Source organism: Monosiga brevicollis, genomic scaffold, assembly GCF_000002865.3.
Source record: "Monosiga brevicollis MX1 MONBRscaffold_21 genomic scaffold, whole genome shotgun sequence".
NCBI lineage: Eukaryota > Choanoflagellata > Craspedida > Salpingoecidae > Monosiga > Monosiga brevicollis.
In genome coordinates, this window is record NW_001865058.1 from 247,430 (window position 1) to 261,228 (window position 13,799).

At 56.1% G+C, this 13,799-nt stretch overlaps 5 protein-coding genes across 5 annotated transcripts in view; 4 read left to right on the plus strand and 1 right to left on the minus strand.

The window, feature by feature from the left end:
* The window catches only part of MONBRDRAFT_33567 (uncharacterized protein), a 2,539-nt gene extending 2,062 nt beyond the window's left edge, over positions 1–477 (minus strand). The window contains exons 1-2 of the mRNA XM_001748194.1: positions 257–477; positions 33–169 (exon numbers count right to left, since the gene is read on the minus strand). Coding sequence (XP_001748246.1) covers positions 33–169; positions 257–277 — 158 coding nt within the window. The 5' untranslated portion in view covers positions 278–477. The remainder of the gene's footprint in view (positions 1–32; positions 170–256) is intronic.
* Positions 478–1,542: 1,065 nt separating this feature from the next.
* Positions 1,543–5,767, plus strand: MONBRDRAFT_10404 (uncharacterized protein; the record flags this gene model as incomplete). Its single annotated transcript, XM_001748108.1, has 3 exons — positions 1,543–2,647; positions 2,735–2,791; positions 3,024–5,767. 3 exons carry the CDS (start codon positions 1,543–1,545, stop codon positions 5,765–5,767), a joined length of 3,906 nt encoding a protein of 1,301 aa, XP_001748160.1.
* A 692-nt stretch (positions 5,768–6,459) lies between these two features.
* Positions 6,460–9,585, plus strand: MONBRDRAFT_10405 (uncharacterized protein; the record flags this gene model as incomplete). The annotated part of the gene is made up of 7 exons (XM_001748109.1): positions 6,460–6,756; positions 6,842–7,100; positions 7,262–7,401; positions 7,633–7,725; positions 7,880–8,074; positions 8,588–8,941; positions 9,274–9,585. 7 exons carry the CDS (start codon positions 6,460–6,462, stop codon positions 9,583–9,585), a joined length of 1,650 nt encoding a protein of 549 aa, XP_001748161.1.
* A 413-nt stretch (positions 9,586–9,998) lies between these two features.
* Positions 9,999–11,321, plus strand: MONBRDRAFT_10406 (uncharacterized protein; the record flags this gene model as incomplete). The annotated part of the gene is made up of 3 exons (XM_001748110.1): positions 9,999–10,560; positions 10,743–10,838; positions 10,903–11,321. 3 exons carry the CDS (start codon positions 9,999–10,001, stop codon positions 11,319–11,321), a joined length of 1,077 nt encoding a protein of 358 aa, XP_001748162.1.
* A 1,266-nt stretch (positions 11,322–12,587) lies between these two features.
* On the plus strand, positions 12,588–13,501 carry MONBRDRAFT_38177 (uncharacterized protein). The gene is made up of 3 exons (XM_001748111.1): positions 12,588–12,646; positions 12,727–12,957; positions 13,109–13,501. The coding sequence occupies exons 2-3, from the start codon at positions 12,730–12,732 to the stop codon at positions 13,247–13,249; spliced, it is 369 nt and encodes a 122-aa protein (XP_001748163.1). The 5' UTR covers positions 12,588–12,646; positions 12,727–12,729; the 3' UTR covers positions 13,250–13,501.
* The last annotated feature ends 298 nt before the right edge of the window (positions 13,502–13,799 follow it).

Below are 13,799 nucleotides of genomic sequence, written 5' to 3' on the forward strand. Positions count from 1 at the left end.
GGGCTTGAAGTGCAATAGGAAGCCAATCGTACATGCGAAAGGGCTTGCTCGGTTTGCGAGGGACACCGGCCAGGGTGATGAGCATGTAAACGCCGCGTTCTTCATCGAGGAGACTCTCATCCTCGTTCTTCTTGAGGTAGGCCGTGAGGGCCTTGCAGGCCTTGATGACCTGGATGAACGTGCGGCAGCGAGATGAGGGGCTGATGCGCGCGCCGTGGCGTGCACGCCGGCTCGGGATGAAGTACGGAAAACGAACCTGGGCTTGGTCCAACTGCATGCTGCTGCTGTTCTATTACCAGTCCTCACGTCACACGACCGACAAGGAGGACACACCGCTCTTTAGCTGGCACTGCGCCTTGCCAAGACACCTGAATCCCGTGACTCGACCGCTCCGTCTGATAGAGAGAGAGAGAGAGAGAGGGAGAAGGAGAGAGAGAGCGAGAGCGAGAGCGCGCGCGACTCGAGGCACAAAAAAAGAGAGAGAGCGTGAGAGCGCGTGAGAAACTGAAAGAGTGTAGGTCAAATGGGTTCAAGGAATCAGAGAAACGGGTAGTAGGAGGCAATGATCAGAGAAGTGTATTTGTCAGCTTTGATAACAACTGAGAAAAAAAGCATGAGGAAGAGAATTGAGGAGGCAAAGATCAAAATGAGAGCAACAAAGAAAAGAAGACAAATCCCCAGAGATATCGATTCAAACCAGCTCAAAAGGCAGAGATTCCGTCCACGAGCAGTACCTGGAACACGTGCTCTTGGCACTTCTTAAGCTTTAACTGTGATACCAACCACCATGTGTGTGTTCGACTGGCTTGCTTGTCAGACGTTTCCGTTTGTCTGACAAAATGATTTGTCAGACAATTTGCTCTTTCTTTCTTTTCTTGTTATCACATGTGGTACATGTACATGAGTGCTTTCTCTCTTCGCTCTTACCAATTCATCTCCTTCTTTCTCTCTCTCTTTCTCGCTCAATCTGTCTCTCTACTAAAAAGCCGCCTCTGCCTTTTGATGAGCGACTTGCGGTACCCCGGCCGCACCCCGGCTTGGCACGGAGATACATTCGCTTGTGGTCTGCGCCCTTTCCAACGCCGAGAACGAGACAATTGACCAGACTCCCGTCCGCCAGCAGACCAAGCGCTCGAGGCCACACAGCCCGACTCGCCAGACACACGGGCCTACCGTCTTCCATGCATGCATGCACGTACAGCAGTGATGGCGCTTGTCAACGAACCGCTGCTCTGCTCCCCATTCTTCACCCCCTTCGCTCGAGATCTTTGTCAGTCACAGGCCTGGGTTGGACATGGGGAGTGCGAGGATGCCTGTTCTGTTTGGTCGCCTGCTGTAAATTGCCCTGGCTTCCGCCCGCGCTGAGCCTTGGCCTGATTGCGGTCGCGCAAACGCTGCCGTAGTCCAAGAGCGCAAAGCCAGAGGCGAGTGTGTGGCGCGGGCCTTCGTTGTAGCGTGGGCCTTCGGTTGATCCCGGCGGGACGGCTGCTTGGAGTTGGCCCGCCAACCCAAACGTACACGGCATCTGGCCCATTGAGCAACATGGTGCGCCTCATCCAGGCGGACCTGCTAGCCTTGCTGGCTTATCTCGTTGTGCCCGTATGCACGCAATGGACACCGGGACCGGGCGCCTCTGCGTATCTGACCAGTCCCAGCTGGCGTTCCGACACCACGGCCCAGGGCACACACACCATCTTCAACGTTGCCGGCTTCAACACCAGCTATCCCATCCTAAACAACGACTACTACTACGACCACAGCCCCTTCTTCACAGATGCCAACTACATCAATGTGGCTGGCAATGCCGACGCGGTCGTTCACAACTTTTCACGTTTCTCGCTAGACGACGCTCGCTACCACGCGGAGCCCGGCAATGGTAGTGCCTCTGCTACCCTGCAAACGCTCCGCTACCTATTTCGTCTTGGAGCACCCGGTTCAAGCTATGATCGCAGCCAACTGCAGTCAACCCACGACTACCTCGAACTTTACGTGACGCTCTTCCTGTCCTCGGGTGTCTCCCAGCGTCTTCTCATGTTCTTGGCCGAGGGTGCTGATGACTCCCGCTTCGTGGTCAAGCAACCAGCAAGCCTGGCTGGCCTGGTCTTTGCACCAAACCAGCCCGCGTCCCGCCTCAGCCTTGCCACCAGCGTGCCAGAGACGCTTACTCACCTCCAATTCACTCTTGTGTACCGATCTACCGGTTACCAGGAGCTCCTGGTCTTTGGAGATCTCGCCGTGCTTGCCTGCACGACTCGAGGCTGCCCTTGCTATCCCGGCGAGTATTTTGGTGCCAATGGCTGCACACGCTGTCCTGCGGGCCGCTTCACGGCCGAGTGGAACGCCTCTAGCTGTGGCCCCTGCCCTGGCGACCTTGTTCCCAACGATGATCGGACCGGGTGTCGCTGCCCACCCTCGATGGTGCCTGCTCACCCCGGATCAGACACCACCTGCGCGCCCTGTCCAGCAGGAACGCGCCAACACTACATAGGCACAACCTGCTTTCCTTGCAGCACGGGCACGTTTTCAGCAACCACGGGTGCCACGTCATGCAGTCCCTGCACACCGCCTGCGGAACATCCGCAGGAACCCTGCCCACCCGGTCATCTCTTTCTTAATTGCACTGCTTCTCACGACCGAGGGTGCCGAGGTGCGCCCTTTCTCCCAGGCCAGCTCTGCCTGCCCCATACCATGCCCGTCTCCTGTCCTCCTCACTTGTCTTGCTCATGACCAACAGATGTTACGCCGCCGACACCTGTGCTGGTGGGCCGCGAGCAGCTGCAGCTGGTTACAAGTGAGGCAGGCCTTGCAGTTTATAAAGATGTCCAGGAGGCACGCACCGATCCATACGTGCTGCCCACAGTGGCGTACGTTGACGATCAACACGTCAACCTTTCTGCTGCCGCAGCTGTCTTACCCGATCCCTCTGCTGTTCATCTGGGTGCGCATCCCCTTCTCTACCCATCGACAGACTGTATGCCTTCTTGCTTCCCCCACGCTAACGTGCCTTAACCTTGCGCTTTTAGAACGTGTGGGCAATTACACGATCGAATTCTGGGCTTTGGATGCGACTGGCAATGCTGGCGTGGCGCAAGTGCTTGTGCTTGTCATAGATACCACTGCGCCAATGATATCGTTGTGCAACGGAACCCGCCTCACCAACGGCACCCGCTGGTGGATTCGCGCTGGCGAACCCGTTGCCCCACAGCTATACGATGTCTGTGCCTATGACATGACCCCGAGTCGCCCCCTTGTGCGCTCATTCGGAGACATGATACCTTTGCTGCCAAAACAACTCCCAGCCAATTTTTCTGTTCGCTACGTGGCACAAGATGACGTGGGGCATGTCACCATTGTCATCGTCACGGTGACCAGCCACGATCGAATACCACCCGAGCTTCGCCTTGTCGGCTCGGCGGACCTGCACGTGGAGGCTCAGCGCCATGACGACTCGGCCTTGATCTGGGAAGACCCTGGGGCCACCGCTTTGGACGCCGTGGATGCCATGCTCCACCCGAAAGCACCACCACCCGCTGTACAACGGGACATCATGAGTGTATCTTGGGGACCGACAGACGTGACGGGACCTGGTTGGTCGTGTCCGACCTTTTTCGAACCTTGGCATGTCGCAAGCGACACGCCGTCCATGTCCTCCACAACAATAGGGACACCACTGACATCAGCCACGACCCAGGCGCTCAATTCGAGCACCGCCCTTCCCCTTCAAGTGCTGCTGTCTGCCCCTCCCGGGACCGTGTACCAAATTCGCTATTCTGCCCGCGACCTGACGGGCAACGTCGCCACGGTCCATCGGGTTGTCACCATTCAGGATACCCAAGCGCCCGTCTTTCATGTCACCAGCCATTTGATCTGGTGGCATACTGATGAGGCACCAGGGATGCACCTCCCAAGCTTGAGCGTCGTGGATGCAGTTGATGGGCATCTCGAAGCAGCAGTGTGCGTGCGTGCAGCGCGCTTCTTGCCCGAACCCGCGGTGCCTCAGCCCCTAGTCGTGGCTGGACGAATTCCAGTTGATTATTCTGTTTCTTTGCGCAATGTGACCCCGGCGGCGCCAGCGGGCACGCTTTTTCAGCTCGAGTATCTTGTTGCAGATGCCCTTGGACATTTGGCATGGACCCAGCAATTGGTGGCTGTGGTGGACGTGCGAGCACCCCTCGTTGTCTTGCGCGGACCCACCATCACCCAGGTCCCCTATGGAACGCAATTCCGCGAACCTGGTTTTGTGGCGGCTGTAGGGGTCACCGTGACCGTGTCTGGCCTTGAGGAGCTGGATGTGTACCAGCCTGGCCGCTATGAGCTACTGTATGGGACCCTTGGCCGAGCGGTGGCGACGCGTTGGATTGACGTGGCCGAGTACAAGCGTCCAGCAGAGGAGGCCGTCGTCCGGCTGGAGCTGGAACGCAGCGTCGCTGCTGATACGCGGCGTCTATCTGAATTGGTGCAGTCGGCGTTGCCCGACTGGGGCTACATCATCCTCAATGACTGGCAAACAAACGGCAAGCGCCGCCGTGCACTCTCCAACATCCTGGAGCTGAGCGTGCGACGCAGGGACTCGAACTTCACTTCAGTCCCAGGCACGACCATCGCGTCGTGGCTGGCAGAGGGAGCAGCAGACCGTGCAACCTTTGAAGCTGCGTTGGGGGCGCACATCAACGTTGTTGCCACGTCGTCAACCTGGCTAGCAGCTTCCAATGGCAACCGTTCAAACGACTTGCCCGTGTGGGTGATTGGTGCTGCGGTTGCGGGAACATGCCTAGTATGTGCGCTAGTGTACCTGACGCGACAGCGGCGACGGCGGCGGCATCAACGGCCCCTCGTATCTGGCCGCCAGTACGACATGAGCAGCATGGATGTGGATGGGTGTTCGTTGTCCACGCCACTGTCGGAGCGACGATTCGCCGGCTCACACATGGTGACGGCCCCCCACCTTCGGGTGGCGTACCTACCTGGGTTTGAGCATTCGAATTCGTCGGCGTGGGAGAGTGGAACGGATAGCAGCGTGCTGCCGGGACCGCCCGTGGCGCCTCGGCCTTCTACAAGCTTGAGCACTCCATCTTTTGGGGAATACGCAGCGCTGGACGATGCGCCGGTGGTTGAGCTGCCTGAGTACGCCGAGCCAGACGAGGTGTCTGCACCGGCTGTCATCGTTCATGACTTGCACGAATACGAGTACGCGCCCTCGGGTGGGGCGTTGACACGACGGGCAACCCAGGTCGAGTATGCCTATGCCGAGTCCTTTGAGGCATCGCGACCCTCAAGCGTCGCCACTGACAGTATGTATGAGACCCCAACACCGCGCGCAAGTAGCCATGATGGCACCAACGAGCACGATCACTCGGCAGCTGAGTGTGCAGCCACCACCCCGGACAATGGCAATCCGCATGCCGGCGAGGGAGACTTTGATGAACCACTTTACCAGGAAGTCCCACCGCCGCTGCCGCTGCGTCAACCCGCGCTTTCCACTGTAGTCGAAGGGTTACTATGCGATGCAGGTTCACTTGAAGGAATCAATGTTGCTGTTGACGCTAGTCACGAGCAGTTAAGTGAGAGCCAGCATGCGAGTTTGCGCGATGTTCTCAGCCCAGCCGAAAGTGACCACACACAGCCAGAAAAGGACCAGCCGCTGAGCCAGAGAGACTGTTTCCTGCCTCCGACGTGTGCCTCCCCCCCTGTCCTGCGCTTCGAGCAGCCCTACGATGAAGCCCATCAGCCGAGTTTGAGCATGCTAGAGGGCGACCCGAGTAGCTAGCCTGATGTTGTGTGTACCGTCCCTCTCATAAGTTATCATTATTATTGGCGATGAAACTGTATTCGAATCGACCGGCGTGGCAGCGCTTGGTGACTCTTTGAACTTTCACTTGGGTGCCAGCGACAGTCTCCCCCCCCCCCCTACCCTTGTCTCTCTCTACATACATGCGAACCAGCCTTCTGCATTATGGTTTTTAGAAGTTTCCCATAACAATTCACTGTTCACATGAAAGAGAGAGACAGAGAGAGACAGAGAGAGACAGAGAGAGACAGAGAGAGACAGAGAGAGACAGAGAGAGACAGAGAGAGACAGAGAGAGACAGAGAGAGACAGAGAGAGACAGAGAGACAGAGAGAGACAGAGAGACAGAGGGCGAGACAGGGACAGAGACAAAGAGAGACAGAGGGAGAGACAGGACAGGGACAGAGAGGGAGACAGGGACAGAGACAGAGAGAGAGACAGAGACAGAGAGACAGTCAAAAAAAAAAAAAAAAAAAAAAAAAAAAAAGACAGAAAAAGACAGAAGAGATGACGCAATCAAACGTTATCCATATTATTTTTTTTTTGCTTGCGTGATCATTTAACGCAGCAGAGGGGATGCCCCTTTGAATCATACGCGCGCTTCTGCTCTGACACACCTCTTTTTTCCTCTTCTCGTCTTCCGGTCTCAATGCTTGCCTCGATCTCGGGGAGATGGCAGCAGCGGTCACAACCGGCTGTTGTTCGAGCTGGTCTCGGCGCCGGCGCCGGTCTTGGGCAGGGTTATCCATGGTAGTAGTTGTGCTCTTCTTTGTGTGGATCGTGACATGCCATGCCCAAAACACCTCTGCTCCTCCGGTTAGCAGCTCGATGGCGCCGAGAACGCCTACTTCCCCAATCGGCGAAACCCAGGTGCGGATGCGGGCCGTGCTCACGGCGCAGGAGGCGCTGCTTGAGAATCTGCGCTCCGCCTTGGCTGCTAGCTGGACCGACATGCTGTGCGGCTCCAAGGTGAGTTATGTCGCTTGGTGGGTTGGAAGCGTGATTCGAGTGGGTTGGTCTGCTTTCATGTCGCGCGGTCCATTGTACTGCGTAGATCTGCACAGGCTGTGTGGCACTGGCCTGCGAGTCGGTGCTGGCCGACAAGTCTTGTGCTACCAGCTATGGTGGATGTTCTAGCGTCACCAACGGCACCAACAGACTCCTCAGCTTCACCTCTTCTACGGTCACCACCGTGTCGAACCCACACGGGCCAGACCGCTCAGCCATGGAGCTTCGGCGAGACATGTGCCTGTTCGAGGATGTCAAGCCCGACAACGATCATCCAGTATTTGGTATTCCAGACCCTTCCGTCGGTAACGCCACGACGCGTCTCCAGGAGAACACGGAAGCTGCTCTCAAGTGGCAGTTTGCTGCGTCGCCTCGAGGCGTCTTTCGCGCCTACCCCGGGCATGCGCAGGAGACATGCTATGCATGTGCGTGCGTCGTGTTATTGCCGGCGCTTCCTGATCCAGAGCGCTTGGCACCTTCAAGTCCTCACTCGTTTTTTTGCCGATCGGGGCCTGCACCAATTATTGGGACTGCACAAAACTAGATGACCCGCGTTTCACACCGTGGTATGCAGCTGCTGCCTCGGGTCCTAAAGACGTGGTGCTGGTGCGTCTATTCGTGACCTACTCACGGGGATATGTGAGCGAGAGCATTGGAATCAACCTCAATTATGCTTGAATCTGGTAGATTTTGGATGTCTCGGGCTCGATGGTGGAGCAGGGACGGATGGTTCGTACTACTGCGGCTTGTGACGTGCACGTCCACTGTGTTTGTGTTTGTGTGGTCCCTCAAATTTTGTGGCGGCCATGACGGCTCTGCTTGACCTGTGAACCACAGAATGCACTGCGCCGTGCCGCCCTGGAGGTTCTAAAGACACTGAGCTTGGCAGATTACTTTGGCGTGGTGCTTTTCAATGACGATGCCTACCAGGTGCGAACCAATGTTTGTTTCATCGCGCTCCTCTGCGAGGATTGCAAACCTGTCTCGTTGTTTGGTTGGCTTTCTGATTCTTTTGCGCAATGTTGGCGTCCATGAACCGCCCACCATTTCCGACTGGTGGTGCTGATGTTGTCGGGTGGCACAGCTTCGTGTGGCTGGGCAAGAGCCCAATCAGCTGGTGCAGGCAACGCGCTACAACATTGATGCCATGATAGAGTTGCTGGCGTCCGTCGTCCCCAGTGGCGAGACCAACTACCAGGCGGCTGTGCAGGAAGGTTATGCCTTGCTGCGGCTCACCAGGGCATCTTCTGGTTGCCATCGTGCCTTGCTCTTTGCTACGGTGCGTGACATTGAGTTGTCGTCCCGTTGATGTTGGCATGGCGTGGCGTCCTTGTGGAGCAAGCACGCCTGATGAGATGGCCCTGGTTATCTGGTGTAGGACGGTCGACCCAGCGTTGGCCCCACCTCGAGCAATGACCTGGCGGAGATGGTTCGGATGGAGAGCGCTGCTGTGGAAGCGGCTGTTGGTCAGAGACCGCATTTGTGGACCTATAGTCTGGGCCCAGCAGCCTCGCACAGTGTTCCGGCAGCCATGGCTTGTGCTGGCGGAGGGGTTTGGAGCCGTGTGGCGGATCGCAACACCACAGCTTTGATTCAGCAAATGGTGCACTTTTACGACTTTTTCGCAATGACGCACAGTGGCACTTCGACGCCCACATGGCTCGAGCCTCACGCCGCCTCCCCAGGCACGGTAGGTAGGGCGCTGGCTTGCTCATCGTGCAGTTGGCCACATCAAAGGTCTGTGCATACGTGGCTAATGTGCGGACATGATCCTGAACCGTGGTGTGGATAGATGACCACAGTTGCCCAAGCGTTGTTCGACGAGTCCACGACTCCAGCCACTCTGGTAGCGGTGGTGGGAATGGATTTTCGGACATCGGAGCTCACGGCCATTTCTACATCGAGGATGGCTCAGCTGCTGGCGCTGCATGCTCGCTCGCAGACATGTGTACAACCGGCTCACGTAGCTGCACAAGCATGCGTGCTGCAGCGTTTACGTTGGGCCCAGGGCTATCAATGCGCTGCCGATGCCGATTTGAACTGTTCCGTGGATGTCCCGTCTTGTCCCCGGAACCCGGTGGCCATGGTGCCTGAGCCCATGACTGACTCTTTGTGCAGTGCGACACGGGATTCTTACGATGCTGAGGTTGGTGTGGCCCAAAGGCATGACGCGGGCCTGATTCGGGGGCATTTCTCACGTGCCTGCGAACCCTCTCTCCCGCGCTCGCAAATGTGTACAGGCCTGTGATGGTTGTTTCAAGGTGGATGGGAGTGGAAGCGAGACGCCGTCGTGGTTGGACACACTGGTCTCGACTCTTGCGTTTGCAGCCTTGGTCTTGTTCACGCTGGGGTGTTGGGTACGTTTGCGCCGGGCACCAAATCTTTCATAGGGCGCAATTTTGAGGATTTATCGCGACCCAACCCATGCGTGATCCCCCCCCCCCACACTTTTTTTTTCTGTGCCTGGCGGGTGCGTAGAATTTGTGCAAGGGCAATTGGCGATGCCAGTGCCTCCGACGTTGCACGCACCGACCCCTACAGGATACAGGAACATCTGGGAATGCACGCGCACGTGAGATAGTCCACCCGCCTCCAGCCGTGATTGAGCCGCTTTTTGGACCCTGGTACGAAGTCCAGTTGGACGACAGCGACGCAAACAGCGACAGGGATGATGACCTCGGCGATGGCGACCTTGACGCTCCACCAAGCTATGATAGCATTGCATTTGAAGCAGGGCCGACACCGCCTCCATATGATTCGCACGCTTCAACCCGAGAGTCGAGCGTCTGAGCCCCAGCCCCATGCTCTACGACCCCAGAGCCAAGGGCCCAAGCGCCAACAGCAGTGCTTCCGCTCATGCGCACCATCTCTCTCGCCTCACACCACACAATGTACACCTTGTCCAACTGTGGCCAGTAGCACATGCTAGCCCTTGTCGTGCCGCGTGTCGTATCAAAATGAAGACTTAAGAGTATGATCTTGCATAGCGTTGAAGCCATAACATCAAAGCCATAGCGTTGCAGCCACAGCATAAAAGCCAAAGAAGCCAAGCCGCCGTAGCGTTGAAGCCAAGCCGCCATGGCGTATCATGAGTGCATCAGGATAACAACAACTTGTACAACGGCTAAATTGTAAGAAAAAGTTGTCATCAACAAAGTTCGTTTTCCTCGAACAGTTAGTGGACGAACGGCGGCGACTTGATGATGAAGGCGTATGGAGCACGGTGGCGGCGGCGGTTTGGCGTTGCCCTGGGGGTGGTGGCTCTGGTGGGGCTGACGGGGCTTGTTCAGGCTGCCCCTGTTGAGAATGTGAACATCCGCACGACCAATTGTGAGGACATTAGTTTTAGCGTGATTGAGGCACCCAATGCAGATAGCCCGTTGCCTGGCTATCAGATTGTGCTTGACGACCCCGTTCGGCAGCCAGAGGATGGCTTTATACCGGGTAACCCGATTGTCTTTGGCCTCATGATTACGGGCAAGGACCTCTACCACGAATACCTGGGCCGCAAGTCCATGGACTGTTTCCTCAACCAGACCTATGACCGCAAGGTTTTGATCGTTGTCAATGACTCGCCAGAGTATAGCATGGTCGACGGTCCCAGCGAGTGGCTCCGTGCGCGGCAGTTGCCTGAGCCACCTCGAGAGAGGTCATGCGTAGTCGAACTGCGGGTGCCTCCCCGCCAATTCGTACTGGGAGACCTGCGCAACATTGCCATCAATGCCGTTCCCTTGGGGGCGGTGTGGGTCCAATGGGACGACGATGGTGCGCTCGCTCATGGCGCCCCGCTTCTTCTATTTTTTTTCTTTTTCTTTTTTTGTGCATGACTTGACGATGCCCAGCCCAGTTACCCCTGTGCGCTTGCTTTGTGTGGCTCATTTTGAAACTTTGTGCGCTCTGCGGTCATATGCCATTAGACTGGCGTGGGTCGCACTTTGTTCGCTTAGAACTTGAGAACATGTTCAAGCGTCACGCCCTGGTGGGTTACATGGCAGCCGAGTATAACCTGTACATGCAGCTCAACAGCACTTGGCGCTTTACCAGTAAGTCATGCCGCCTGTTCCCCCTTGACTCTTGAACGACCTCGAGGAGGCCCTACGTCTTTAGCGAGTGCGAATATCTTTCATGACTGCATCCACCCGTTCTCGCCCCGGCAAAAAAAAACAGACCCACAAGGGTTGCACGGAACCATCATGGCCTACAAGTCTTCCCAGATTGCGGAGCTACAATACCCCAGCCTGGGGCGAGCCGAGGACTCCAAGTTTTGGAACCAGCTACGGGAGAACAAGATTTCGCACACTTCATTGAACAACGACCCTTGGCTCTACTTTAAGCTGTTTCATGGAACAAACACCTGGGGTGCTGCGCATGCCGGGCAGCAGCGCGGCCAAAACGATGTGTGGTGTACGCGCGACGAGGGTTTTGGCTGCGACAAAGAAACGGCCAATGAGTACCACCGGTTTGTTCTCAGCGTTTATCGTGACTGGCACCAGGTCTTTGGTGTCGATCCCACCACTGCAGCCTGAATCGTGTTGTGAATCGAGTCTTGAGTGATATTCAAACCATCAAACCTCAGACAACCGACCAACTTGCCCCGGGGCACTATTCTACCCTGCGACAGGCATTCAACAGAGTGGGGCGGGCGTACGTTTTGAACGTACAAAGAATCCAGCGAACCCTCTTTTCCAGTACCCCTTCCTGGCATTCGAGCAGTTGGTGCCGTCTGCCTGCAATGTGAGCCATGCCTCGGGCGATGACAATCACTTTGCATGTGGTGGTCATTGATGACAGCCAAATAGCTCGTTTGGATGTTCGAGAGGTCTCACCAGAGCCCGTGAGTAGCCGGCACCAATCTTTTTTCCCTCGCACCGGCACACCACCTCGACTCGCCATCCCCCTCGGCCCAGTTGTCCTTCCTCCCTGTATCATCTGTTCACTGGCTCTCTCTCTCTGTCTCTGTCTTTGTCTCTGTCTCTGGTCTCTGCCGATCTCTCTCTCTCTCTTTCTCTGCTGTGCCTCTTGCTGTTTATCACTCTCTCCCTCTCTCTCTCTCTCTCTCTCTCTCTCTGCCTTTGCTGTTTATGCCTTGCTCATCAACCAAACCAATTCATCTCTCTTTTTCATCTCTCTCTCTTTTCAGCTCTCTCTCTCTTTTTCATCTCTCTCTCTTTTTATCTCTCTTTCTCTCTTTCATCTCTCTCTCTTTTTATCTCTCTTTCAGCTCTCTCTCTTTCATCTCTCTGTCTTCTCTCTCTATCTCTCTGTTCTCTTCTCTGACACAAGCACCAAGACAAAAGAAGACACGTGTGCATTGCTTTTCATTGCGGTTTCTTCGATTGGTACTGTCTTTATGCGTTTATGCCTCTGGTTTTCTTCTGAGCAGAAGAGCTTCTCTAAAGTTGTTTCAAGCGTCATCACAATCTCTGGCTCCTGCTTGCATCTCTGCCTGTGTCGAAAAGCCTACCATTGCCTATCTCTGCATATTGGCCGTCTTGGGATCCATCCTGTCGTTTCTCGCTCAGCAGGCGTTCGTCTCTGCTTCGCCTTGGTCATTCCCATTTTTTTCGAATCGTGTGACGGTACGGCAGCGCATCGTGTGACCGAGTGAATGCGGCCTTGAACACTAAGAAAGAGAACATGGCGCGCATTGAGGGGAGCGGGGTGCACCTTGGCAGTCACACAAAGGCACACTGCTGAAGCAGGGTCTTCACGTGTGCAGCCGCCCGCGTTTCTGCGACCACTTGCCCTTTTGCACGCTCACACGACACTTGGCTGTCGTCTTGCTATAGTAGTTGCCGCTTTGCCCTCCCCGTCGCGAGCAATCAGGATCAAACTATCACCCAGACCAACAGTACGTGCACGGCGCTGGCGACACTGGAAATGCTCCGTCACTTGCATCGACGTTGAAACTCACTGGATGTGATATTGTAGACAATGGCCAACGTTCCCGAGGTGCAGCAGCTCGAGCAGAGCGTCAACGATGCCGTGGAGAAGCTCGAAGTTCAGTCTCGCGAAGTCATGCGCAAGGAGTTTGAGTGCAGCGCTCGCTGTGCCAGCAACACGTCGCTCAAGACGGCTGATTACCATCAGTGCCTGACCAGCTGTGGTCAGGGCACTCAGGCCGTCGCCGTGACCATCCAGAATGAGCTCAACTCCCTGCAGGTTGGTTGCAATTGAGTGAATGATGCTTCTGGCCCATGCTTGGGCGTCGCAGATCCAAGGGCTGCAGCCTCGAGCCTCGAATCCCTTTTTTGCTTGAATCTGTCCAGCTCACCCAAAGGACTGTGTCTGATCACACCCTCATGCTCCATAGAACCAATTTATCACATGCATCAACTCCTGCGCCAACGCGGGCAATCAGGCTGAATGCCAGGCCCAGTGCGCCAAGGACAGCATGACCACCATTCCGGCATTTGTGCAGCGCGTGCAGGCCGTCATCTCAAAATACAACTAGAAGCTGGCAAGGAGCATCAGACCTGCCCCCCCCCGCCCAGCCTTTCTCCAGAGCTCACTCATGAGGAACAAGTTGATGTCCAAAAGAGCCATTGCGCTAACGCTCTCGCGTCCAGCCTTTTTTTTTTTTCACCTTCCCTTGGCCCTTCATGCGGGCCTTGAGCTTCCACCCAGGGTTTCCTGCCTTTGTTCTTTTGGTGCCTCCCATCCCCATCCTGTGTCTGTGACCGAATTGAGCTCCCGAGAATACCCGAAAAAAGCCAAGCCAAGCCTCTGCCCTGCCCCTCCTCCTCTTCTGCTCGGCCAACCTCCTGCCAACCCCCTTTCTCTCCCCAATCCCGCCTCCGCCTCCTCCGCTGCTTGAAATCATGGCTTCTTTTTGTCTGACAAACTGATTCACACTGTGACCAAGAACACACACACAGAGTCTCTTGATCTATCAGCCATACCCTCCCCAACACCCCTCTCTCTCTCTCTCTCTCTCTCTCTCTCTCTCTCTCTCTCTCTCTCTCTCTCTCTCTCTCTCTCTCTCTCTCTCTCTCTCTCTCTCT